General features: G+C 60.5%; 1 protein-coding gene across 6 annotated transcripts; it reads right to left on the reverse strand.

The window, feature by feature from the left end:
- On the reverse strand, positions 1-25,348 carry ACBD4 (acyl-CoA binding domain containing 4). Of its 6 annotated transcripts, none has more exons than XM_037887038.2 (10): positions 25,265-25,348; positions 23,514-23,608; positions 21,695-21,815; positions 21,338-21,422; positions 20,777-20,897; positions 12,733-12,839; positions 11,237-11,411; positions 7,012-7,190; positions 6,343-6,396; positions 1-624 (listed from the first exon to the last, which is right to left on the reverse strand). In XM_037887038.2, exons 2-10 carry the CDS (start codon positions 23,593-23,595, stop codon positions 514-516), a joined length of 1,035 nt encoding a protein of 344 aa, XP_037742966.1. In that variant the 5' UTR covers positions 23,596-23,608; positions 25,265-25,348; the 3' UTR covers positions 1-513. The 6 variants fall into 6 exon arrangements, with proteins under 6 accessions (XP_037742966.1, XP_037742967.1, XP_043392851.1 ...); XM_037887039.2 differs by having other exon boundaries at positions 25,278-25,327; XM_043536916.1 differs by lacking the exon at positions 25,265-25,348 and adding an exon at positions 24,186-24,197.
- Between the last annotated feature and the right edge of the window lie 1,853 nt (positions 25,349-27,201).

Below are 27,201 nucleotides of genomic sequence, written 5' to 3' on the forward strand. Positions count from 1 at the left end.
GAAAAGCTGTTTTTCTTTAATGGGCGTGTTCCGTTTGCTGCCACTGTCGTGCTGCAGATCACCTGAGCGGGCGTGAGTGGGGAGAGACAGAGGAGCCTGCTGGCAGGCCTCCCACGAGAGTCCCCTGGTCCTCCCACAAGTGAAATGGTGTCTCAGAGGAGAACATGCTGGGCCAGACCCAGGCTGGGGTCCCCCCGACCGAGCTGATGGCTCCAAGCTTGCTGAGGAAGTGCTGAATCCGATCTCTCCTTGCCACACTTCTGGACTGGTTTGTCCTTCAGAGGAGCTGTCCCTGGCACCTGGGGGACAGCCCGCTGCTCCCCCAGAGAGTGCTGACTGGCTTGTTCTCCTTTCCCAGCTCCTGGGAGTAGCATCACTTTAGTCACCCATTGCAGAGCTGCGGGTCTGCTGGGTGCTGAGTCCCGATGGCTGAGCTGCAAGCTCCAGCCTGGCGGCGTGTTCCTGCCGCGACCGGGGTTTCTGCTCAGCGCTGCACATTCAGACAGAGAACGATCACCTCTTCCTGCGCTGGAAACGCCGCAGCAGCCACTGGACGACGAAGGGCCAGGCGAGGAGGAACAGCAGGGTGCGAGCTGAGACCTCCAGCGGCCAGCGGGACGGCTTCTGCAGAGAGGAGACAAGCACAGGGAGGTGGGGAGGGGTTAGCGACCCTGAGGCTTCCTGGGTGCTCCGCAATGGGTGACTAAAGTGATGCGACTCCCAGGAGCTGGGGAAGGAGAACACGCCAGCCAGCACTCTCTGGGTGTTCACAGACGCTGGGCCCAGCACAGGTGTGACAGAGCGCAGGGGCTCGGAGCGGGGCCCCTGCTGCTGCTGCCCTTTGTTTCTCGGCTTTATTAGCGTCTCTAGCTCAGTGACCCTCAGACCCCTCCCCAAGAGACAGCGTCACCATCTCCCTTTGGGAGAGCCTGAGAACCAGCAGTAGGGCCCCAGTTTTCGGTGTATTGTCACCGTAGTTACTAGCGAGGGTCTCAGATTACGGTATCCTCACAACTCCCTCCGGAGAGGGGAGTATGGGGGGGAGGATCACCCCATCTCACAGAGGCTGTGACGAAGCAGGACTGTTCTTAATGTTTCTTCTGAATAGTGTGGGGGTGCCTCAGTTTCCCCTAGGCAGTTCTCAAGTCTCTAAGGGGTGGGATAAGGGTGTATGATCGTTGCAGAGCCCTAGACGGCAGGTGTGTGCAGGGGTCTGGACACAGAGAATGGCCGACACCCTGTTTCCTGGCCACTGATGGCCTGGGCCCTTCCCCCCTGCAAGGTGAGAGCTAAAGGGTTGGAGAACAAAGGAATCAGGTGACCTCCTGGCCCAGGAAAGGGACAAAGCCCAGAGGAGTGGGGGGCTGGGGAGAGTTTCAGTTTGGGGCTGGCTGGGACATGGAGTGAAGGGCAGACGTGGTTGTCTGGCTCACTGCCCCCCAAAATGGACCCAGCTGAGGGGTCCTGTTCTCTACACCTACAAGCTCTGTGTTAGACCATGTTCCTGTCGTCTAATAAACCTCTGTTTTACTGGCTGGCTGAGAGTCACGTCTGACTGCGAAGTTGGGGTGTAGGACCCTCTGGCTTCCCCAAGACCCCGCCTGAGCGGACTCGCTGGGGGAAGTGCACGGAGGGGCAGAGGATGCTGAATGCTCCGAGGTCAGACCCAGGAAGGTAGAAGCCGTGTGAGCTGTGTGTCCTGCAGACAGGCTGCTCACAGAAAGGAGACTTCCCCAGAGTCCTGCCTGGCTTCGTGGGGAGCAGGTCAGAGCATCGCCCAGGGACCCCATGACAACTGGTGGCAGCGGTGGGATGTACTGCACCCCATGGATGGCACTTCCTGCAGTAAGTGACTGGGGAGCAATAAAACGAAGGGGGATTGACAGGGACCAGGCATGCTGAAGATTCAGAGAGAGACGGTTTCAGGGGGCAGTTAACCCCTGGGAGTGTGTGACCAGAGAGAAGGACTTTTGCAGTAACAGGGTTCCCCTGGGGATTGCAGCGAGCGGTCCCAGGGGTGGAGGTGTCTGCTGCTCGACCCTGGCAAAGAGGTGGTGACCTCGAGAAGGGCTGGCACACTAGGCGTTCTCCCTGGAAACCGTGGGGAGCTGAGAGCACACAGGCCTGTGAGTCCACAACAACTTGGGAAGAGCGGAGTGACGGCCTGTCACCATCTCCTTAAGAAGGACATTGTAACCCTGTGCAGAAAGAGAGGATTGCGCATTGGAAAGTTCACCGAAGCACAGTTAATCGTGCAGCTGGAGGAGGATGACCGCTCTAAGGAACAGATTCCTGACCCCAAATGGGACTAGAGCAGGATCTGGGAGCAGCTGGAGTGGGAGCCAGGCATCCCCAAGACTCCTGTCCCCGACCAGACAAGGGTCTTCACGATTGGGTTCCCCATCCGGGAATCGGAGACGGACGGGATTGGAGCTGAGTCTGAGAGAGCAAGAGGACTGTGAGAGACAGTGAGAGCCCGAGAAAGAGCTGCAGAAGCATGAACTGGCAGTGGTGGGGCGGAGAGGCATAGGGGACCTCCCAGGGGTGAGTGGGGATAGACCCTGGGGGGCCAGTTCCGCAGGGAACCTCGAGACTAAATTACTACCCAAGGTTAAGGATGGGGGGGATGTGGATGCCCACCTCACTGCCTTTGAGCAGGCTGGAGATTTGAACCAGGGGGACCCTGCGGAAAAGCCCCAGTGTCTAGCTCCAATGCTGGGTCCCAAGGCCATAGACTCCGTCAGCCAGATGGGTGGGGAGGTGGACAGGCTCCCACTCCTGACCCCAACCTATATGTCTGTGTGGAGTTTCCTGGGGCCAGGCCCCTCGGACCCCCAGTGGGAGCGGAAGGTGATGGTCAATGGGGAGACATTCCTGGAGTGGCGAGATCCTGGGACAGAGAGAACTGTTGTCAGGCCCTGGGTGGTGCAGCCTCAGATGCTGAGGGGCTGTGTGAGCTGGGTGAGGGTCCCAGGGATGAAGCCCCTCGCTCTGCCTATGGCCCAGATCCCTGTGCAGATCCAGGAGGGGTCGGGCTGGCTGGCCGTTGGGGTGCTCCAGGATAATAGCTGCGAGACCCTGTTGCGGGGCGACTGTGTCTCTTTGGGACAGGATCCAGGCCCTGCTCCGGTAACTGCCAAGGGTTTGAATTTGAATCCAGGGAACCAATCGGCAGAGAGGGAAATGGTCAGTGAAAATGCAGATGACCTGGCTGGCAGGGGGGAGGAGCGGCTAGGCTCACGCTACCTGCCTGCCTGTAACCAGAGCCCTGGGGCTGGGTGGGACAGAGAGATGCTCCCTGCCCCCTTACACACCAGAGAGGGGGGCTCACGCTGGCTCTGATGCAGTGAGGAAAGCAGCGAGCTCGCTGCCTACCCCACTGGGACAGCAAGGGCAGCGCTGAGCACAGGGGGAGCTGAGACCCCAGCTGAGTGGGGGGAGACACAGGCAGGGCAGGGGATCTGTTGGGAGTGGCAAGGTGCTTGGTAAGGAAAGTCTGGATGAGCCTAGGCAGCCTTGTGATCTGATGGCTTTGTCTAGTCAGCAGGGTGGGAAGGCGAGGAGAGTGGAAGATGAGTGTCCCTGGACCTTACCTGTTAGCTGGGTGGAGAAGTGGGACAGTGAAGGAAATGTGCCTGTGTCTGTCAGGGGTATTGACTTGCCTATGGAGGGAGCTACCCTGGTCTGCAAGCAGTTGTCTGTGACCAGCCTTGTGTGCTGGGACAAGGGGAATGAGATCCCAAGCTGTGTGTCTGGGAAAGGAGAAAGTGTGTCCTGCTCTTCTTTGTCTGTGGAGCAGACAGAAGGGGCCTTTCAGCCTGTGATAGTTGAGGGTAGTGCAGTTGTCTCAGAGTTGGTTCTGGATTCAGCTAAAGCCCAGGAAGGGAAGGGTCCTAAGTTTGTGTCTGCTCGGGAGAATGGCCCTGTAACTAGGTCGCATCCAGTTAGTGTCTATGTAAAATCCCAGAGACCAGACAATTCTGGTGCTTGTATTTTGCCTGTTGCTAGTGTGTTGTTTGAAAAGGGTGTCGCAACTCTGTCTAATCAGGGTGAGATTCCCAGCCAGGGCACAAGGAGAGCATGAAGGTGTGTGATTATGTTACCGACTGAGGGTGTGGAAACCTGTAGCAAGAAGGAAAAGATTCCTGAACTTGTGTGTGGCAAAGGGAAGGAGAATGCTTCTGACCTTTTATCTAGGAAGTCTGTCAGTTTGCCTAAAAGGGGATTGTGTAGGAATCCGCCGGATGGGCCAGAGGTAATTCTGGATGTAAGGGAGACCCAGAAAGAGTCTGTTGTTGCTCAGGAAAGTGTTCCTCTCGAGCAAGCCCTAGGTAAAGAGGGTAAGAGGGCAGAATTTCTGTGAGGGGTGAATTGTTGCATAGAAAAGCCCCAGGGAAAGGAATCCTCATGGAGTCTTTGCAAGCAGTTTACTGCCACTGAAGGGTGTGAAAGTGATTTAATCAAGAAAGCTTCAGGTCCTAACAGCCAGAAATTTTCTGTTGTGAATGGATCCACTGACTGTCCTGTTGAAAGATCCAGTGTGGATAGCTTTGAGAAGGTCTCAGATGGAGTGAAAGCTGTTAAGAAAGTTAAACAGTCCTATAACCCAAGTGGCTGTGTTTGGCCAGCTTGTTGGGGAGAAGACCCAATCTCAGTTTGACCCCCTGGGATTTTGGGGGTGGCCAAAGGGCACGGGCCACATAAACCTTCCCACATGCAGCCTGAGAGTGCTATCGACCACCCCCGACCTAAGGGAGGGCGTGACACTGGAAGGGCCTGGTGTAGCTCCCACCAAGGAATGGGAGAGATGCTGGGGCATCCATGGGAACGTTGCTGGCTTCGAACTTCCCCAGGTCACTGGCTAAAGTGACCCCGCTCAGTTCAATCTCGAAGGGGGGAGAGATGTGAAGAAGTGGGACTGTTCTTAATGTTTCTTCTGAATAGTGTGGGGATGCCTCAGTTTCCCCTAGGCAGTTCTCAAGTCTCTAGGGGGTGGGATAAGGGTGTATGATCGTTACAGAGCCCTAGAGGGCATGTGTGTGCAGGGGTCTGGACACAGAGAATGGCCGACACCCTGTTTCCTGGCCACTGATGGCCTGGGCCCTTCCCCCCTGCAAGGTGAGAGCTAAAGGGTTGGTGAACAAAAGAATCCGGTGACCTCCTAGCCCGGGAAAGGGACAAAGCCCAGAGGAAGGGGGGGGCTGGGGAGAGTTTCAGTTTGGGGCTGGCTGGGACATGGAGTGAAGGGCAGACGTGGTTGTCTGGCTCACTGCCCCCCAAAATGGACCCAGCTGAGGGGTCCTGTTCTCTACACCTACAAGCTCTGTGTTAGACCATGTTCCTGTCGTCTAATAAACCTCTGTTTTACTGGCTGGCTGAGAGTCAAGTCTGACTGCGAAGTTGGGGTGCAGGACCCTCTGGCTTCCCCAAGACCCCGCCTGAGCGGACTCGCTGGGGGAAACGCACGGAGGGGCAGAGGAGGCTGAATGCTCCGAGGTCAGACCCAGGAAGGTAGAAGCTGTGTGAGCTGTGTGTCCTGCAGACAGGCTGCTCCCAGAAAGGAGACTTCCCCAGAGTCCTGCCTGGCTTCGTCGGGAGCAGGTCAGAGCATCGCCCAGGGACCCCATGACAGAGGCAAACCATGGCAGAGACACCAAGGGGAGTACTGAAGGCCCCTTGCTCGCCCAGGGCTGTCACTCACTAGGAGGAAGGGGCCCAGCCAGGGCTCCGACCCCAACAGAGACTCACCCCAGACCACACGTGGAGCCTGTGGCCAAGCGGGGAAGAGATGCCTGGTTTCCCGGGTCCCAGCATGCTGCTTTCACTGCCCAGCTGGGGACCTGCCTTTAGATACCTGGTCCTGGTTTGCTGAAGTGGCCAGTGCCCCGGGCAGCAGCTGAATGCAGGAGCAACCCCACTAGCCCCCGGGTCTGGGATAAGCGCAGAGCGTAGCTGGGCTGAACCCGCGGTGGCTTTGGGTGGACGGCGGTCTGGCTCCTAGACTCTGCTCTGCTCTGCCAGCTGCCGGGGCTGGTCGACTCGCCACTCCAGGCTGCACAAGCCCAGTAGGCAGCTGCAGATGGAGGCTAAGCCTAAGTGTCTCTCCCCACTTCTTCCTCCTGGAGTCCTTGTCCTTCTGCCCGCCCAAGGACAGCACCTCCCAGGCCCTCTGCCACCACCAGCCCCTTCCTCCCCCGAGCCCGCTGGGGCAGCTCCCCAGGACCCTGCTGTCATCCATCCGTGGCTCGGGGGGCCCAGCCGCGCTGTACGTGTGCCTGGGAGACGAGGGAACGGCTGGGAAACCGGGGCCTGCAGCGCGCTTGTCTTTGAGCACAGCCCTACCTGCGTATTGAGCGCGGCCAGCCGGTGGCGAGGGCCGGACCCAGGCGCGTGCCCCTGAAAGACAGAAAGAGGCTCAGCTCAGCGCCACGTGGGAAGCTGGGCAGTGAGGGGAGCCCAGCCGCACCCATTTCCTGCTATGTAGAAACAGCACTGTCACTTTCACTGCACGCGCCCCCCATGGGCATAGCGGATCCAGCCCCGCAGCCTCGGGCATCGTCCCCTTGCTCTGCGCCCTGGGGCTCACACACCAGCACAAGAGGGCTGAGGCGCCTTTCCTGACTCCACGCCCCGCGGGAAGGGACTTGCTGGGGTCACCCAGCGAGTCAGCGTCAGAGCGGAGTCTCCGTGCCGCGGCTGCCCCACCGCTCACCCCCGGCTCTGCGGGAGCTAACCCCCCCCCAGGCTCCAGCTGGTGGCGTGCGCAAGGCACAGCCCCTCTGGCAGCCCAGCCCCGAGCCTCCCAGCCACTGACCAGAGCAGAGCCCGTCTCCACCGGGGGCCTGGCCCCAGGAGCTCACCTTGCCGCTGTGAGGCCCTGTGGTCTGATAGCGACCATCTCCCCCACACCCCGATTGTAACCAAGGGTGTGTGTGTGCATGGGGGTGTCCGGCCTGGAAAGCGCCCCCTTGCGGGCCTGCCTGTGGCATCGGCATGGTAAGGGGCACGTACCTGCATGGTGCTCAGCGTTTCCAGGTGGCTCAGCCTCTTCAAGACGCTCCGCATGTTGTCCTGCAGGGCACGGACGGTGCCAAGCAGCTGCACATCCAGCTCTGGCCAGAGCCCTGCACTCGCTGCTTCCCCCTGGTCAGCATCAGGACAGCCCCTGGCTCCCGGGGCAGCTTGCAGCTCTGTGGGGCAGGAAGGACAGACAAGGATGCCAGAGGGACAGACCAGGGAGGACGAGGCTTCGTCCTACACGGTTGCCCCAGAGTTTGTAATCTAGGGATGCTGCAGGCCCAGGCCAGGAGGGTGCAGCTCGATGATGCGAGGCTGGAGCTAACCCTGTCAGGTACAAGCCTCTTCCCGCGGGGGATTCTAGGGCGGATGGGCAGTGACCTTCAGTTGGAAGGACGTGCTCTGCTGGAGCCGACCCAGATGGGTGACGGGGGCACAGCTCTGTCCAATCCCCGCCATCACTTCTCCAAAGCACGCGTGGTTTTGCTACCAGACTGGCGAGACTCCCGGGCCCGGGGAGGCAGATGCTCCCCCGGGCCGGAGAAGCGCCAGGAAGGGCTGGGTAAGTACCACCGCAGCGCTAACTCCAGCAGGGGGCAGCACATAGCAGGATCCATCCGAGGCATTAGTGAGCGCAGCTGGACGCTGGCTCTGAGCGAAGTGTGCTCGGGACCCAGGTGCCTTGACTGATGAGCACTGGCATCCGGTCACTGGTGCTGGATGGCCTGCTGCCCGCTCAACCTGGGAACCGCCCTGCAGAGCTCACCCTGTCAGCACACGCTGGGGCTGGTGGGTCACGGTGGCCCAAGCCTGTGGCCATCAGCCCAAGTCTACAGAGAGGCATCCTGGTGGTCTGTGTGTGACACAAACGGGTGGGTGTCCAGGCTGTGAAGTCAGCTGGATAGTGTGTGTGTGTGGGGGGGAGGTCTCAGTCCAAGGGGCCAGGCGTCCATACCACAGCCATCACCAAACAGCCCCTGGTGGCACAGTCTGGCTGGGGAACAAGCTCACCCCAGGGCTGGTCCCTGTGGGCGGGGATGGCAGGCTGGCAGGTGGCTGCATGGGAGGAGATGGCCCTGACCTCTGTGGGGAAACACAAGCCATCAGGCCCCTGGGCTGTCAGGCCACTGGAGAGCTGGAAGGTGCCAGCCAGCCTGAGGTCAGCTCATGCTGTGACCAGGCCACCCTTCCCAAGCTGGGACACAGCCCAGCAGTGCAGGCTCAGCACGGGTTAGTGAGCCAAGTGTGGACCCAGAGCCCCAGGGCTCACGTCTTCAGACGGGCTCAGCTCCCCTCCAGGCGCCGAAACAAACTTGCCAGGGCTTCAGCAGAGCCTGGAGACAACAGAGCATTTCCTCCCCGCCCCAGAGAGCAATGGGAGCGGGTCAATGGGAGCGGGTCGGTGCTATGCACTGGGGAAGGAGTGGCTGTCTGCGAACAGGCTGGCAATGCTCATCCGGAATCAGCGTCACTTCTCTTGCTGCACTGACCCCAAGCTAAGCTGCCGCCCAGGCCCCTCACCCTGCTCCCAGTCAGGACCAGCGTCTCAGGGCTAGGGGAGAAGCGCAGAGATCTGGCTTGGCAGCCTGGCCGATGCCTGAACCCACCGCCCTGCAATCCCCGAGGAGAGGCAGCTACACTGAGCCAGCCGCCCCCGTCTGACCGAGCGCCGGCACGGAGCCCCCAGCGCCAGGACCCTCTGGGCCCCAGGGTGTGCTGTGGGTGGGAGTGGGGAGGAGAGCGACGGAGCGCTCGAAATGGTGAGTGCATCCAATGGACACGGCTACCCTGAGTCACAGCGTGGCTGCTATGAGGCACAGAGAGATCACGTGGCTAGCCCGAGGTCACTCGGTCAGTCTGAACCCAGGAGTCCTGACTCCCAGCCCTGTAGTCTGTCTGCTCCTCAGGTCTATCCCTCCGTGCTGCAGGCCCCCCAGGCCCAGAGCACTGTCAAGGAAACACTTTCACAGGAGCCTTGCTCCGGGGTTCATGATGCCCTCTTCACGCCGGGGTGGGATGCAGAGAGGGCTTTGCAAAGAGCGCAGGCCAGCACCCCTGGTTCCGGCTGGCAGCTAACACAGACTGGGGCCGCACCTCACAGCAGCGCTCGGGAGCAGAGAGCAGGGACCAGCTCCTTCCGCGGAGGCACCAGCCTGGGGAAGGAGCAGGCCAAGCCCAGGGGCTGCTCTGCACCCACTCAGCTCCAGGGTGGCCTTATCCCGAGAGCTGTTACAAATTAACCTGCCAAGCAGCCTGGGATGGGGCTGAAGGAACATGAACGGAGGAGATAAGCGTGGATGGATTCTGCTTCGAGTGGGTGAGATGCCAGCGTCTGCCCTTCCATGTCTGCGACACAGCCCTGGCGGGGACAATCACCCTCTCTTGAGGTGAGTGGGGCAGACGCACGACGCAAAGCACAGACGGGATCGCGCGTGGCCTGGCCGTGGGGCGTCGCTTTCCTCCTCAGCTCGGTGCTGGGCTGCTTTACCCAGCCCTCGCTGGAGGGGTGGCTCCGGGGTGGCCATGGGGCACATGAGCAGCAAGGGTATGCAGCCATGGGAGCAGCGCCCAAGGGAGGCGGAGGATTCTCCCCGTCAGGATTGGATGGCTCTTCCTAGCAGACGCTCTGGCTCCACACGAGTGAGCAGGCTGGATGGAGAACCCCTGGGGAGCCTCAGGCCTGTGCTATGGGGCAGGTTGCACTGGATGAGCCCAACGGTCCCTTCTGTGTCCAGGACATTCCCAGACTCCCTCCAGCCCCCAAAGGCCCAGCGGCAGTGAGTGTTCCCCTGAGGAAGGGCAGGGAGCTGCCCAGCTGGCAAGAGGACGGATTTGTCCACATGTCCACGGCCAACATCAGTCGATTCCCACCGCTGACCCTGACCCAGCTCACAGAGGTGCTGCAAGCCTTAACCCATTAATGTCCAAGACTGCTGGGCGGGCGCACTAATTACGACACGGCATTGCCTACGTGCAGATGGCCTGTGGCCACTTGTGCTGCTCCGAACCATGCCCCGTTGCAGACGCCTCCTGCGGGGCTGGGCGACCCGAAGACAAAGGCAGCAGCTGCCCGCACTCGATGTGCTTGGAAGAGACCTGCCAAGATGCTCCTCAGGAACGGTTCCTCAGCTAGGAGGGCCCAGTCTGCGTCCTGGGTGCAGCTCAGACACACAGCCGGCCACCTGCCCTACAGGCCTCCTGAGAGCACTTGCACCAGGGCTGCCCCACTGCCTGGGGGGTGCAAACCCCGAACTGTGTGTGCAGAGGGCCGAGGCATCAGACCTGCCCAGCTGGCGTTTCCTGTCATGAGACAGAGGCCTCCTGAAACGTGACCCACGGAGCACAGTGGGAGTCATGCTCGTGGGCTGAGTCTATTCAGGGCCTGCCTGAGGGGCAGCCACAAACCAAATGCCTTGGGAAGCGGCGGCTGGGCACAGCCAGGGCACAGGTACCAGCCCCGGCTCTCAGGGAAGGAGGAGGGATACTCAGCGCCCCGTGGGATCGGGCCATTAAAGAGCCTGAACTGGGCCAGCACGTGCCTGAGCCCCGGCCTGGCGGAACCTCCCAGGGGGGGTGGGGGGGATTCGCTCTCCGTGGCCCATTCAGTCCCCAGTAGCTCTGCCCACAGGGCGTTGGCGTGTGCAACTCACCCGTCCCTCAGACCCGCCAACTCCTTCACCAGCCGACACGGAGCAGCCAGGCAGGGCTGGGCTGGATTTGACTTGGCGACCTGGGGGGAGGCTCCCTAGCTCCTCACCAACTGCCTGGCTCAGCTGTTCCTAGGGGGGCTGGGACAATGTGTACAGTGGGGGGTGCTGAGGGTCACTGAACCAAACTGTAAACCCTGCATATGGTGGAAACCACGTCAGGCCGGGGGGTGCGGCCGCCCCCAGCCCCAGCACCTCTGGCTGTTCCCCTCCTGCAGACCGTGGCAGAGTCACCCGGCAGGCGCTCAGCCCAAGGGCTCCATGGCCCCAGCATTTGCTTCCCTGACTCAGCGTCCTTCCCTTCCCTGCTGCGTATCAGCACAGCGAGAGCTCAGCCCCCCGCCTGCCACTGCGGCAAGGAGCTGAACGACCAGCAAACCCAGAGGCAGGCCTGCACACCCCGCCCCAGCTCCACCCAGGTCCGAGGCCCCTGGCTCTGCTCCACCCCACCCCACCTAGCACCATGGCTCTGCTCTACCCCACCCCCACCCAAGGGCCGGTGCCACACCCACCTTTCTCTGTGCCGAGGGGCCCGGGGCCATCGCTGCTCCGCCCGGCTAGTCCGCCGCCTTCGCCAGGCTCTCCCTCCCTGCAGGTTTCCGGGAACTCACGCCCGACATCGGCATGTAGGCTGGCTGCATGAGGACTGCTTAGGGAAAGGCTCTGCCCAGCCACGCGCTGACCAGCCTGCGGGAGGGGAAAGGGCAGCAAGAGTTGCAGTGAGACCCCCAAGTGCCAGGGGTGAGTGGGTGCAGGAGTTGAGACACTGCGGGGAGAGGCCAGATGTCCAGTGGTTAGAGCAGGGAACCAGGAGTCAGGGCTCCGGGGATCCATGCCCAGCTCTGCCACTGACCCACTGCATGACCTGGGTTGAGCTCCTGCCCCACATCACACACATCCACCTGCAAAGAACCATTTACTTTTCTGCCAAGGGCTTTGATTAAACCCGGCAGGAGGCAGGTACCATCACAGACAAGAGATGTAACTTAGCCACAACATCTCAGGCTGCAGCAAAGGTAGGAACAGACCCAGGGGTCCCAAGCCAGGCTTCCACCTACTAAAGCCAGAACTTTCACCTAGCATTTTCTACCCCCCCGACCATTCCCACACAGAGCAACCCACAGCAGCACCTGCAAAGTGGGATACACTGGGCTGTGCCTGACAGTCTGTGAGCTCTGTGCGAGCTCTCTGCCCCAGCTCTGGGATAACCCCTGATTTATCCTGCTGCCCGAAGACTGGGCTGGAGGCAACCAGCAAAAGCATGAGCAAACACAGCATGGGGTGCAGTGGGTCCCTTGGCCAATCCGCAGCACAGAGAACCACCCATGAACCCCTGGGGTGAGAGACACTGAGTTTTGATTTGCATAATTCCCACAGCCATGCCTCCTCCTAATACAACCAAACGAAACCAGACCAAGCTCCACACAGAGCCATTCCCTGCCCCTCTCCATGGAGCCATCAGTAGCAGCTCTGGGGGGTCTGAGAGTGATACTGACGAAGGAGCTTCCACTAGTTGCTGGGGGTGGGAGCACAGGGACTGGGGCTCTCCTCCCACTGCCCCCAAGCACGGTGCAGGGCCCCGCGGGGTCCTTCTCTCCCTGGTCCCACACGGGACGGGAGCAGGTGGCTCATGCTCTGCAGCAAGCGAGGCCCCCGCCCGGTGCACACGTTGGAAGCAGCGAGGGAGGGCAGCTGCGATCAGGGCTCTGCTGAGACTCACGTGTGGGATGGCCGGAGAACAGGCACCCAGACGGCAGCAAGGGATACTGGGGTCACCAGGCAGGGGCCGGGGCCCGAAGGGAACTCAGAGCTCTGCTGAGCAGAGGCAGTGTAGGACAGGGCGCTGCAGATCCGGGCCTGGCCCAGCAGCCGGTGGGAGTGAAATCGGGGCACCGTGCTGAGCGCGCAGGGGAATGGCTGTGCGGAAGGAGGGACGATCTCTTGGCGCAGGACCATGAAGGTATCTGGACCCGGGCCTCACATTGGCTCGCTCTGTGAGCGGCGTTACCTGGCCAGGCTCTGTCTGCTCCAGGGTGTCACTGTAGACTTCGCTTTCCGAGTCACTGGTCACTTTGCTGCTCTCCAGGGCTTCGTCAGCGCGACCCAGCCTGCCACCTGGAATGGGAGACACACGGCTCAGCGGGGGGGGGGAACACACGCGGATCAGGGGGGATGGGGGCGGCTCGGCGGGGGTGGGGGAGCACACACGGCTCAGGGGGGGACACGGGCAGCTTGGCGGGGTGGAGGGACACAGCTAGGTGGGAGTGGGGGAACACGCAGCTCGGGGGTGGGGGGATGCAGGCAGCTTGGCGGGGGTGGGGGTACACACCCGGCTCGGGGCGGGAAATGGGTGGCTCAGCAGGGGGAGACATGGGGGTGGCTGGGTGGGGGGATGCGTATGGCTCAGCAGGGAGGCGTGGGTGGCTCAGCGTGGGGGGGGGGCGGCACTCTCTGGCCAGGCACCAGGAGAGCAGGGGGCTCATCACAGCAGTACAGGATGTTGAGTGGAAGGATTTTCAATCTAATCCGTGTCCTTTGTGCCCCAGAGCCACAGGCTGGGGCAGTCACTAGAAGGCCAAAGATCCGTGTGCAGGAAGCAAAGCCCACCAAGTGCATCTGGGGGGTTTGATCCTTCCCTGAGTGCCGCTCATCGGGGATCTCGCCACACCTAGCTCACACAAAGCCTCAGAGCTCACCTCATTGCACATCACTCATTGTACAGATGGGAAAATGGGAGGAGAAGGGACGTGCCCAAGGCCATGGAGTCAGTAGCAGAGCCAGGAGTCCAAGCTCTCAATCATGGCCCTGCTGTGCCTGCTACATAACACTCTCCCCAGGACACAGCGCAGGGCCCTGGCCACCTGACACTGAGGAGCACAAATGACAAGATTGCCATGGCCCCCGACAGACAGCAGCACCCCAGCGGGATGTGAAGCTTCCTGGATGGGAGAAAGCGCCACTGAATGGGATTTGCAGCCAAGAGAAGCCCCACATCCCGGGAGTTTCAAGCGCTGCCCAAGGTGTTTATCCGGCGCCACACACGGCCCACGTGCCCCACCACGGAATAACAACATGCCGACCTCATGCCCACTTCCACCCACCCTGGGGAACAGGCCCTGCCCTTGTGCCAGCCACTGCCTGACCCCCTGCCCATTTCCACCCTGCCTGGGGTGCAGGCCCTGCCCCCTGTGCCAGCCACCGCCTGACCTCATGCCCACTTCCACCCTGCCCTGGGGAATAGGCCCTGCCCTTGTGCCAGCCACCACCCGACCCCCTGCCCACTTCCACCCCACCCTGGGGAACAGGCCCTGCCCTTGTGCCAGCCACCGCCTGACCCCCTGCCCACTTCCACCCCGCCTGGGGTGCAGGCCCTGCCCTTGTGCCAGCCACCGCCCGACCCCCTGCCCACTTCCACCCCACCCTGGGGAACAGGCCCTGCCCTTGTGCCAGCTACTGCCTGACCCCCTGCCCATTTCCACCCTGCCTGGGGTGCAGGCCTTGCCCCCTGTGCCAGCCACCGCCCGACCCCCTGCCCACTTCCACCCCACCCTGGGGAACAGGCCCTGCCCTTGTGCCAGCCACCGCCCGACCCCCTGCCCACTTCCACCCCGCCTGGGGTGCAGGCCCTGCCCCCTGTGCCAGACAGGACACTGGGTTTGTTCTCCTCACAGTAAGGCCAGGCCGACTCCCCTTGGAGAGCCCCTCTGGCACGCCGGAGCCAGCACTGAGCGCTTGCCCCTCTCGGTTCTGCTCCCCAGACACAGGGTCCCCCAGGAAGTTCCCCAACAGTCCTGCTGCTTGGCCACCCCGGCTAAGGACGGAGTCCCTCTCCCGTTTGCCTGCACGGAAAGGGAGCAATCGGACTGGCCCCTTAGCACTCAGCAGACAGGTTGAGGGCTGAGATACAAAGCCCACAGCATCACTGCTTCCAAGCCCCACTCCAGAGCTGCCCCCCCACATCCCCTCTAGGAGCTCGGCCAACCCCAGGGAGGGGCTTCTTCTGGTGCCCAGCCCAGATGGAAAGAGACGTGGAAACACTTCCACTCCCCCGCGCCTTTACCCACCACGGGCTCTTCGCTGGCTGCCCACGGGCACGCTTCCCTGACTGGGCCCACCTGCGAGAGCAGCATCGCTGCGCCCAGACGCCCTCGCTGAGCCAGGAGAGCAGCCACCAGCACCCGTAGGACAAGCATGGAGACCACACCCGGACCCCTGAGCCCCTCCTCAAGGGCCCGCAGAGCCTCAGGGGGAGCTGCAATCAGCCAGTGAAGACAACAGGCCCCAGGGCCCACAGCCAGCACCGGGCCCTTTGCTGGCTGTCCATAGGTTCCAAGGCCAGAAGGGACCACTGGGATCACCCCGTCTGCCCTCCTGCATGGCACAGGCTGGAGAATGCCCCTGGGATAATCCCTGCTGGAACCGGAGCGTCGCTGCCAGGAACAGTCAGATTTCAGGGCTGCCAGTGAGGGCGAATCCGCCGTGGCCCTGGGTGAGTTGCTCCGCTGGTTTGTTACCCTCACTGCTAAAAACCTGGTTTCTGTTCTGACTTTACTTAACTTCAGCGTCTGTCTCCTGGATCTTGTTCGGCCTTTGTCTGCCCTCAATTACCAAATATTTGTGCCCCTGTAAGTATTTACAGGCCATCATCAAACCGTCTCTCTGTTAAGCTGACTAGACAGAGCTCCGTGAGTCCATCACTGGGCGGGCTGGTGCGTGACAGGGCCACGCGTGGGTGTGTGGGGAGGAGGCGAGTGTCTTTCCTCTGGGGTCTCAGACATGGGGCAAATCCCAGCCTGGCACAGGTGATTCCAGCTCTATGTGAGTGACAGACAGGAGGCCTTGGCATGAGGGAGTCTGCGGCACTGGGCAAGGTGACCCCACAGGATGGGCTCTGGGCAGGAGCTGAGCAAACACTGGCTGGCTGCCCTGCTGTGGCCTAGACCCCCCACTTCCAGCCGTGTGAGCCATGAGGGGCAGCGCCAGCGAGAGCAGCTTGAGCCAGGATGGCAGCTCCCCCGCCAGGAGCTGCGTGCAGCAGGCCCAACCCAGCAGACACCCTGTTTAGGCTGCCTGTAGCCCTGGAGGAGCCTGGCTGCTTGGCCGTGAGGGCCTTGGTCCCAACTGCCTTGGCCAGCGCTTCGATCCTTCCTTGGTTAACGGCTGTGGTGGGATGCAGCATGCGGGGGGTTAATACTAGGGCCACAGGGTCTGCGGAAGTGGCTCACAGAGATTGCTAGTGGCACCAAGCATCCAATGTGCTCACACAAGGAGTGCGGGCCCCGTTCCTCCAAGGGGTGCAGAACCCCCAGGGCTTAAGGGGGCTCCCCTAGGGCAGGAAGGGTCTGTGCTGCATCCCCACCAGCGTTACGGCAAATAGAGTGACAGACCAGGCCGCCGTGTGCAGAGCAGCGAACTCCCCCTGCATGGCTATTCTCACCCCCCAGAGGAGCCGTGCTCTGCCCAGGAGGTCACATTACTGTGCCAGGGGCTAGGAACTGAACACAGCAAATGCCCCTGGCGACGGGTAATAACTGCCCTGCCCTCAGAGTGCCACAGAGGACTGCGATGTGCTCTCCCATCGCTGTGCCCGCTCCTGCAGGGCTCACGGGAGGGAAGCTTGTCTGTGCCTCCCATCTGCTGGCCCAGGGTGGGGGCTGGCAGCACATAGCTGCTTCCCCGACTGGAAGCTGCATTCTGCTGCCCATAGGGACGTCCGTTCACAAAGTTCTTCTCTTCAATCCCTAACCCTAACGGGAGGGCTGCTGTCAGCTGAAGAGCCGCCTGGGCAGACACACCCTGGTCTACTTCAGCTCCGCAGCTCAGGTGATTGACAGGGAGCGAGTCTACAAAGCCAGCTCCCCTCACGCCGCATGGCCGAGGGTTTCAAACCTGGTTAGTGTTGGGGGTGGGGGAGGAAGGCCAGTTGGAGACCCCAGGGAGAGGTCTGATTTCAGCCAGCAGGAATCAGGCCTGTTTAACATTCCTTGAGTAGAGCACCTCACCCTGAAACATCCTTGAGTCGGCAGCTGCTTTACGGCTGCGTTCGACTCCTTGCGTGGCTCCGTTTGGCCAATGGAAATCACGGGCGGCAGTTTCGCCTTGTTTGTCGTCAGTTCCACAGATTCCAAGGCCAGACTGTGATCCTTCACTCTGACCTCCCACAGAGCACAGGCCAGAGCGCTGCCCCACAACAATTCCCAGAGCGAGCTTTGGAAAAACAGCCAACCTTGATTTAAGGAGTGCCACTGAGGGACCCGGGGTAAGTTGTATCAATGCTTCATTGCCCCTCGCTGTTAACAATTCACACCTTATTTCCAAATCTGAATTTGTCTGGCTTCCACTTCCAGCCACAGGATCATGTTACACCTGTCTCTGCTACATTGCAGAGCCCATTATTAATTTGCTCCCGATGTAGGTACTAGACTGTGATCAAGTCACCCCGTAACCTTCTCTTTGTTAAGATCAAGGAGCTTAATCTAGTTGGGTAGGTTTTCTAATCCTTTAATCACTGTTGTGGCTCTTCTCTGAACCCTCCTCAATTTGACTCTACAGATGCTCCCCGGGTTACGCAAGACCCGACTTACGCAAATCCGCACTTTCGGAAAAAGTTCCGTAAGCTAGAAATAGGAGGGATTTTTTTTTTTTTTTTTTTTTTTTTTTTGCGTAACGGTCAGGTATACGTTTCCGACTTATGCAAAATTTGAGTTACCCAAGGCGTTCTGGAACGGAACGATTGTGTAAATTGGGGAGCATCTATAACAGGGTTCAAAAAAGAACTAGATAAATGCATGGAACATCAGAATGGCCATACTGGGTCAGACCAAAGGTCCATCTAGCCCATTATCCTGTCTGCCGACAGTGGCCAGTGCCAGGTGCTCCAGAGGGAATGAACAGAACAGGGAATCATCAAGTGATCCATCCCCTGTCGCTCATTCCCAGCTTCTGGCAAACAGAGGCTAGGGACACCATCCCTGCCCAGCCTGGCTAATAGCCATTGATGAACCTATCCTCCGTGAATTTATCTAGTACCTGTAGAACACTGGCAAAGAGTGCGTTGTGTGAAGAAACCTGAACCTTTTCCAGTCCCAATCTATCTTTTTTGAGATGGGGCGATCACATCTGTGCACAGTATTCAAGATGTGGGCATACCACGGATTTATATAGAGGCAATATGGTATTTTCTGTGTTATTATCTATCCCTTTCTTAATGATTCCCAACATTCAACCTGTGGAACTCCTTGCTAGGGGATGTTGTGAAGGCCAAGACTATAACAGGGTTCACAAAAGAACTGGATAATTTCACGGAGGATAGGTCCATCAATAGGTCCTATTAGCCAGGATGGGCAGGGATGGTGTCCCTAGCCTGTTTGTCAGAAGCTGGGAATGGGTGACAGTGGATGGATCACTTGATGAGGGGTAGCTCAGAGTTTGAGCATTGGCCTGCTAAACCCAGGGTTGTGAGTTCAATCCTTGAGGGGGCCATTTAGGGATCTGGGGCAAAAATTGGGGATTGGTCCTGCTTTGAGCAGGGGGTTGGACTAGATACCTCCTGAGGGCCCTTCCAACCCTGATATTCTATGATTCTATGATTCCCTGTTCTGTTCATTCCCTCTGGGGCACCTGGCACTGGCCACTGTCAGCAGATGGGCTAGATGGACCTTTGGTCTGACCCAGTCTGGCCATTCTGATGTTCTTAAAGCAGTTCCGTAGACTTTAAACAGGAAATCCTACCAGTCATGGCAACCCTACCAAACAGCAGCATTTTGAACGGAGCTCATCCATTTTAAACCTACAGCTGCAACAGGACAAACTTTCAGATTAGTTTTTTCAAACCTTCACCCTGGTGTAAATCAATGACTAAAAACAAACCAAGTGATTTAAATCAGGAGTTAAGTGGCTGCCTCCTCTCACTCTGTATCAAGCCTGAGTTTGATACAAAGTTGTCCCATTCCTAGTCAGAGGCCACGTGTGCAGGTTTACAGGGGCAGGTTCATGAATGGAGATGCCCTGAGGAGGGCAATGGCTGGTAGCTTAGGCTCTGCGTTTACGTTCTGGAGACAACAGAGCACATTTCTATCACCCACAGGTTCCAAAGAGGATCCAGCACGGACGTGAGGACGAGACCACCGAGTTCCCCTCCTGCTGCAGGGTCTAAGCCAGTCACTCAGTGCCACAGGTTCCGAGTCCATGGGTGCTCCGGGGCTGGGGCACCCATGGGGAAAAAATGGTGGACGCTGAGCACCCACCGGCAGCTCCCTATCAGCTCCCTCCCACCTCCCCAGTGCCTCCCGCCCGCCGGCGGGCCCCACGGATCAGCGCCTCTCCCTCCCTCCCCAGTGCCTCCCGCCCGCCGGCGGGCCCCACAGACCAGCACCTCTCCTCCCTCCCTGTGCCTCCCGCCTGCCAGCAGGCCCCATGGATCAGCGCCTCCCCTCCCTCCCTGTGCCTCCCACCTGCCAGCAGGCCCCACGGATCAGCGCCTCCCCTCCCTCCCCGTGCCTCCCGCCTGCTGCAATCAGCTGTTTGGCAGAGCGCAGGAGGCTCTGGGGGGGGAGGGGGGAGCGAGGATGCAGTGCGCTCGCGGGAGGGGGCAGAACTGGGTGGAAAGAGGTGGGGCGGGGGCAGGAAGAGGTGGGGCAGGGGTGGGGCCTTGGGGGCAGGGCCTGGGTCGAGCACCCCCCCGGCACTTTGGAAAGTCGGCTCCTGTGCTCAGTGCCCCGGGCAGTGGAAGAGGATTCCATCATGCCCCACCAGGGGCGTTCTTGCCCAGAGGCAGTGCAGTCACCCAGCAAGGCCCAAACTCAGCCCGTCCCTTCGTCAGCGGGAAGCCCGCACTGCCACGCCACGCCCGGCTCGCAGCTCCAAAGCCGGCTCCGGATTCTTGTTTTCTGCGCTGCTCCGGGGGGAGCCGAGCCCTCACGGCTCAGCGCTGGCCAAACCAACGCTTACCAGGCTTCCAGGGCAGGGCCACTACTCCCAAGCGCCAAGGGCAGATCTCTGCTCGGCGACCTGCGCCGCCAGCAGCCCCGGCCGGAGCCCCCGCGCGCGTGGCAGGGCAGGAGGGTGCCCTCAGGCCACAGCCGCGGGTGGCAGCTCGAGCGAGCCTGGTGTGAACGCTCCCGGCGAGGAAGCGAGCGGATGGTTTAAAGGTCAGAGGGGACGTCTCCATTAACACGGGGCTCCCAGACGGAGCCCCACAACCGCAGCTAGGCTGAAGCGCCCCAGGGTGCAGGCTGCCAGACATGCTGCACAGCCGCTGGGGGGCAGGGCAGGGGAAGGACAGCGGAGCCTATAGTCAGCCCACCATTGCATCCCTGCAGCCCAGCCACGCCCTCCTCCCGCTCTGCCGCGGGGGGGCTGAGGCTCTCACATACAATCACTCGAGCCAGGAGCACAGAGAGAACAAACTGGGCACAAGTTCTAGTCAGGAGCGAGCCCAGGGCGAGCCCCCCAGGTGCCTGTAGTCTCAGTCCCCACTCCCTCCCTCTTCACAGCACGCGGTGGGGTGGCGAGGGCTCGGCTTGCGCTGCACAAACCCACATCAGGCAATGCCAGCTTGCTGGATGCAGCTGGGCCGAGGCCGCACTGTCCTCGAGGGCACGCCATCTGGGAGTCCAGGTTGACAGGAAGAGGAAGGCTAGGACACAGGAACCCAGGTTTAATTCCCTGCTCCGTCACAGACTCCCTATGTGACCCTGGGCAAGTCACTTAGCCTATCTGTGCCTCGGTTCCCCACTTGTGCAATGGGGATTGTGAGGCACTCAGATACTACAGTGATGAGGGCCAGATCAGTACCTGCGATGGATGGCCAGGGAGCTGGAAGGATGAGTTGTTTCCCTCATGGGCTAGGGCATGCGGGAACCAGCAGAAGGAAGTATCATTTTACAGATGGGGAAACTGAGGCACAGAGAGGTGAAGCAGCTTGTCCAAGACCTTGCAGCAAGGAAGTGGCAGAGCCGAGACTAGAACCCAAGAGTCCTGACTCCCAGGCTGCTGCTCTGCCCATTTCACCCCAGCCCAGCCCAGCCACCTTCCCAACGCCCCAGGCTTACCAGCCTTCTTCCTGAAGAAGGACTCTGGGGGCCGGGGCATATCGTGTATCACCTCGTAGAGAGGTTCGAAGAACCCAAACACGTCCTCAGACACCTCGCCTGCTGGGATCGTGTCAATGACCTGGAGAGAACCCCAACAGCTCTTTTGTAGCCAAGTCAGAAGATGGAAGCTCCTGCGCTGAGGCAATGGTCACTAAAGCCCTGGGCCTGAGTGCGGCGTCTGGGAGAGGGAGGGACCGACAGTGCTGCCTACGGCAAGTTGGCTGTGGCAAGCGGGCTCCGAAAGTTTCCCCCCACAGCGCTGCCAGGGCACCTCTGGTCTTCCCAGCCTGGGGTCCTTCCCCAGCTCTGCCAGCGCCCTTCCCGCCCCACCTTCCAACGACTCTGAATCCAGGCCCTCCTCAGCCAGAGCCCGTCAGCTGTGCCAGCGTGTGCCACGTGGCCCTCACTCCACCAGGGACGATGCCGAGGGCACTCCTTGCAGGGTGCCCCAAGGCACACGGGGAGCGAGTGGAGCAGCCCCAGGAGCTGCACATAGCAGGGAAACAAGGAGCTCTGTACCTTCTGGGCTACCTTCTTCATCTCCGAGATATACGCGGCCATGGCCTCCTCTTTGGACATCTTCCCCAGCCTGCTCCACGCATCCCTGCCAACCAGAATGTCTCATGAGGGGGGAAGGCATAGCTCAGAGGTTTGAGCATTGGCCTGCTCAACCCAGGGTTGTGAGTTCAATCCTTGCGGGGGCCGTTTGGGATCCGGGGCAAATATTGGGGATTGGTCCAGCTTTGAGGAGGGGATTGGACTAGATGACCTCCTGAGGTCCCTTCCAACCCTGAGATTCTATGACTGATGCCCCACGAACAAGGCTGTACTGCAGTCTACAACATTCATGCCAAGCAGTTACTGCCTCAGCCTTACCACTTGTACCGGCCGATGGGATCCCAGAATCCAGGCCGGGGGATCTTGCAGCTGCCCACTGTCGCCTGCTTGTAGTAGCTGTAAAACCGTAGCATCACCTCGTAGGGGGGGCGGTAGGACCCTAGAACACACCCAAACCATCAGAGCAGGAACAGAGGGACTCCGGCCACTTCCCACCAGGAAAAAAGAAAAGGAGGACTTGTGGCACCTTAGAGACTAACGTGGCCATTCAGGGCCTGCTACCCGCATCCTTACGCTGTGACCCAGTAGGTGGGTCTCTGCCCACGAGATCAGCACTGAGCCCATGCCCCAGCACGGCGCTAGCAGACCCCAAACTGCTGGAGCTCTGCCCTTCAGAGGAGGCATAGCGCTGAGGAGACCATCTGGTCATTGACGGGCCCGTGAGTCAGGGCCTTAACCATGATCCGGGCCCAATTCCCACTCAATTACATTCTGCCTCTCCGAAATACCCTCTGCAGTTTTAGCTGGAAAGTTCAGAGGATGCGTAGTGTTGCTGTGCACTGTTAAATAGCAGCTGCATTCCACCCCAGAGGTAGCTGTGTTTCAATGGCGGGTGAAACTGTGTTTGTGTTTTGGGGCAGGAAGCCCCATATACCATAATATGCTATTAATATAGAGAGAGACACAATGAGGGCAGACGCCAGGTACCCGAGGCTGCACAAAGCGGGTCGGTCACGATGTCTTTCTCATCTCCTTTCTCCTCTTAAGTGCAAGCTGAAATTTCACATGGCCTAAAGCATCAGGGCCAAGATTTTCCAGCATGGGGGTGGGGTGGCCTTAAGACAAGTACATAAATAAATGTCTGGTCTTCACAGTTGCTAAGCACATGCAGGTCCTTACTGAAGTCTATGGGAAGCGCAAGTGCTCTGCACCTCTGGAGATCAGGCCCACAGGAACTGCCAGAACAGAACAGATTAAAGGCCCATCCACTCCGGTATCCTGCCTCCAGGAGCAGCCAATGCAGGATACTCCAGGAAAAGAAGTCCCTCTGCTCCATGCATGCACCTAATTGTACAATACCCTACAAAGGAGAGATTCCTTCCTGACTGCCCACTAGTGATGCGTGTGTGGCCTGAAGCATGAGGATTAACAACCTTTTGTTCTTATCCTCCCTGGTGTAAGGATAAGATGTGGAATTTTGATTGGCCAGGACGGGACACCAAAGCACGGATACAATCAGAAACCTGACTGAAGTGGCATCTTGTCAATGTCACACAGTTTAACTGATAAAACCCATTTTCCCCACCCTTTTACTAGAGCCAGCGCTGCAGAACCAGCCTATCTGAGAATTAAGCTGTGCTCTGCCAAGCACTAGCTAGTGTCCACCCCAGCACTGCAGGGTCTGAGCACAGAAATGCTACAAACTGAGCTTGCCTGTGTGCTTACAGCAAGTGGGAGGTGCTGGCTGAGAGTCCTGGGGACTGACACACCCCGGGCAGCAGCAGCGCCGGGCCCTTCACTCAGCCTGCTCTGGGGAGCCAGCTCTCATGGCAGGAACAGAGAGTTCAGTGGCCTTCCAGTTATCAGCCTCTCTAGTGAGACTGCCAACGAAAGGACCAGTCCATGCCCATCGTGTGGGTGTTGTGTGATGTGACACATGGTGGAGGCTGAGACAGTCCATTAGTTCCCATCTAGTCTGTCTCCTGGGGGCCAGCACAGGCCTGTCCACACTGGTCACTTAGTCAGGCTTTGTCCAGTTTCAAGAGACCAAGCTTCAGCCTCGCCAACCTGGAGACCCATCCCAACATCCAGCCGACAAAGCCCACGCTAGGCCATCTGCAGAGCGTGCTGGACTCACCGTTCTTAGGCAGGCCCTGAATGACTCTGACAGCGGCCTGGAATTGCTTTTCGTAGTCCGGCTCTGTGGGCTCCATCCCCATCCACTCACAGGACCTGAGAGAGAAGCACGACCCCCCATGTTAGCTCGGGGAGGCCTGTCAGAGGCACTCCCAGCTGGGCAGAGCCTTTGGGCGGGATAGGGGCCTTCCCCAGGGCTCTGGGGCATGTGGGGTTCAGGCATGTGGGCCAGGACTTGGTACTGGTCTGTGAGTTTGCACTGGGCTCACAGCCCTGCCAGGCAAGAACCTCTCGATTCACCAATGCCCCCTGCCGTCCCTCAGCCCCATCTGGCAGTGACCCTCTGGGGCGACAGGGCAGCTAGGTCTCCTCCGCCCGCAGAAGCTGGTCTGTGCCAGGCACACCAGGCTTGGGAGGCGCTGGCCCAGGGCAGGAGCTGCCGGGTGGATCCACAGCCCTGCCCCAAGCGCCCAGCTCCTACCCCGAGCGCTCCCGCACTAGACCTGACCCGGGGTCCAAGCACCTCGCCCCGCAGTGCCCTGCTCTAGGGCGCTCTCCCGAGTGTCCCCGGCACAGACCCTGCTGCCCCCTGCCCAGATCCTCCCCATAGTCCATGGCCCCCAGCCCGGATCCCGCACAGCTTAGCCCAGCTCTGGACCCTCTTAGCTCGGACCCCGGAACCCCCCAGCCCCGTGTCCCCCCAGCCCAGACCCCGGATCCGCCCTGCCCAGTGTCCCCAGCCCATATCCCCACAGCCCGGGCCCCCCCCAGCCCAGCCCAGCCCAGCCCAGCCCAGGCCCCCCTTAGCTCGGACCCCAGAACCCCCCAGCCCCGTGTCCCCCCAGCCCATATCCCCACAGCCCGGGCCCCCCACAGCCCAGCCCAGCCCGGGCCCCCCCGCCCGGATCGCCACAGCCCGGGCCCCCCTTAGCTCGGACCCTGGATCCCCCCCAGCCCAGACCCTCTTAGCTCGGACCCCGGATCCACCCCAGCCCGGTCCCTTAGCTCGGACCCGGATCCCCCACAGCCCCGTGTACCCCCAGCCCAGAACCCAGATCCCCCCGTCCGGTGTCCCCAGCCCGGATGCCCCCAGCCCGGACCCCCTTAGCGGATCCTGGAACCCCCCAGCCCAGTGTCCGCCCCCAGCCCAGACCCCGGATCCCCCCGTCCGGTGTCCCCAGCCCGGATGCCCCCAGCCCGGACCCCCTTAGCGGATCCTGGAACCCCCCAGCCCAGTGTCCGCCCCCAGCCCAGACCCCGGTTCCCCCCAGCCCGGGCCCCCCGTAGCTCGGACTCCGGATCCCCCCAGCCGGATCCCCCCCAACCCAGCCGAGCCCGGGCCCCCCCGCCCGGATCCTCCCAGCCCGATGTCCGCCCCCAGCCCAGACCCCGGAGTCCCCAGCCCGGTGTCCCCAGCCCGGACCCCCTTAGCTCGGATCCTGGAACCCCCCAGCCCAGTGTCCGCCCCCAGCCCAGACCCCGGTTCCCCCCAGCCCGGCGCCCCCCGCAGCTCGGACTCCGGATCCCCCCAGCCGGATCCCCCCAACCCAGCCGAGCCCGGGCCCCCCCGCCCGGATCCTCCCAGCCCGATGTCCGCCCCCAGCCCAGACCCCGGTTCCCCCCAGCCCGGCGCCCCCCGCAGCTCGGACTCCGGATCCCCCCAGCCGGATCCCCCCAGCCCGATGTCCGCCCCCAGCCCAGACCCCGGATCCCCCCGCCCGGGCCCCCCCAGCCCGGCCCCTTAGCTCGGACCCTTAGCTCGGACCCGGCTCCCCCGCCGCCCCGAACAGCTGATCCACCCAGAGACTGGGCTGACCGTCCCAACCAATAGCGACATGTCTTTCATTCCCTCGTCACACTTCGCCCAATTAGCATCAAGCTTTAAAAACGATGCAAATAAGCGCCTCCGCGCCGCTGCTGGCTGAACGCCGGCTCCAGCGTCGAAGTCGGGCCGGGCCAAGCCAAGCCGCCGGCCTGGTGTAACAGCGCCCCCTGCAGGGGAAGGGATGGCCTGCGGGCCGCTAACCTTGGGCAGTAGTGCCCCCTGCAGGAGCGCGTCAGGCGTCCGCAGTTCGTGGCTGTTTTCTTGGGTGAAGCTGGGAAGCGAGCTCTGGGCTGATTTATTATACGGGGTGGAGAGGAGAGATTCCAGTGTGGCAGGGGCCTATGCAAAACAATGCCCCTGTGGCTGGGTGTGTGGCCTGTGTTTGCGTGGCCCCATGATTTACGAGGAGAGGCTGCGGGAACTGGGGTTATTTAATCTGCAGAAGAGAAGAGTGAGGGGGGATTTGGTAGCAGCCTTCAATTACCGGAAGGGGATGGAGCTCGGCTGTTCTCAGTGGTGGCAGATGACAGAACGAGGAGTAATGGTCTCATGTAGCAGTGGGGGAGGTCTAGGCTGGATATTAGGAAACACTATTTCACTAGGAGGGTGGTGAAGCACTGGAATGGGTTACCTAGGGAGATGGTGGAATCTCCTTCCTTAGAGGTTTTTAAGGCCCAGCTTGACAAAGCCCTGGCTGGGAGGATTTAGTTGGGGATTGGTCCTACTTTGAGCAGGGGGTTGGACTCGATGACCTCCTGAGGTCCCTTCCAACTCTGATAGTCTATATTAGTACACTAATGTCTGGTGCCTAAGCAGCAGCGCAGGGCAGAGGTAAGGATGCACTATACAGCCAGTGTGGACAAGGCCAAAGGAGGGATTGCAGAGTGCGGGAGGTGATCCTGTCACTTCACAGACAAAGGACAGGTCCCTGGCACAGGAAGTTTACAATCTGGGTCAGACTGAACACAGTGAACGGCTGCGGCAGTGACGGAGCAGGCCGTGGGAGAATGGAGTCCCAACAGTGAGTGACCATAGGCTGTGCTGTGGTCTCAGGGGGTTACGTTCTGAGGCTGTAATTTGAGGTTCTGGCTCTTTGACAGGTCTCAAAGGTGAAGCCCTAACTGGGGAAGGAATCTTGGACCTGAGGAAATGTGTGTGGGAAGGGGAGCTCTCCCCGCCTGGCTGCTATTTACTAGCATGGACTGAACCAAAAGAGTAGCATCTCCCTGTGTGGGGGGAGGGATAGCTCAGTGGTTTGAGCACTGGCCTGCTAAACCCAGGGTTGTGAGTCCAATCCTTGAGGGGGTCATTTAGGGATCGGGGGCAAAAATTGGGGATTGGTCCTGCTTTGAGCAGGGGGTTGGACTAGATGACCTCCTGAGGGCTCTTCCAACCCTGATATTCTATGATTCTGAGTCCGGGCACTGTCTCCTGCGTGTTGGCTCCTGTGGGTTAGAGGCAGAGTGAGCAGCTGGTCTGAAATGCCCTTAGGGAGATAGCCCCTATCCCAAGGAGGCCTCCTGTGACCAAGGCCTTAGCCGCATCATCAGAGTGAGAATCCAAGAATTCACACCTGGGCAGAACTTTCACTTCCTCTGCCTGCACCAGGGCATGGTTTGCTTTTCCACAGCACCTGCTAAAACAGCATCTAAGTGCATTGTCAGGTCAAATGCCAGCCCGTCGCAATGCACCATTACCAAACGGTGCCACCATGTCGCCCCTCCAAAAGGCACAGCAGTCCTAGAACTATCAGGATGGGTGGCAGCTCACCCTGCATGGGTCTCTTGGGGTGCTGCCCAGGGTCTTCCCCTGCTGCAGCCCAGGGTCGTCTGGGGGTGCTGGCTTTGAGATGAGATGTAAAATG

The sequence above is a fragment of the Chelonia mydas genome, chromosome 27 (genome assembly GCF_015237465.2).
Source record: "Chelonia mydas isolate rCheMyd1 chromosome 27, rCheMyd1.pri.v2, whole genome shotgun sequence".
Classification (NCBI taxonomy): domain Eukaryota; kingdom Metazoa; phylum Chordata; order Testudines; family Cheloniidae; genus Chelonia; species Chelonia mydas.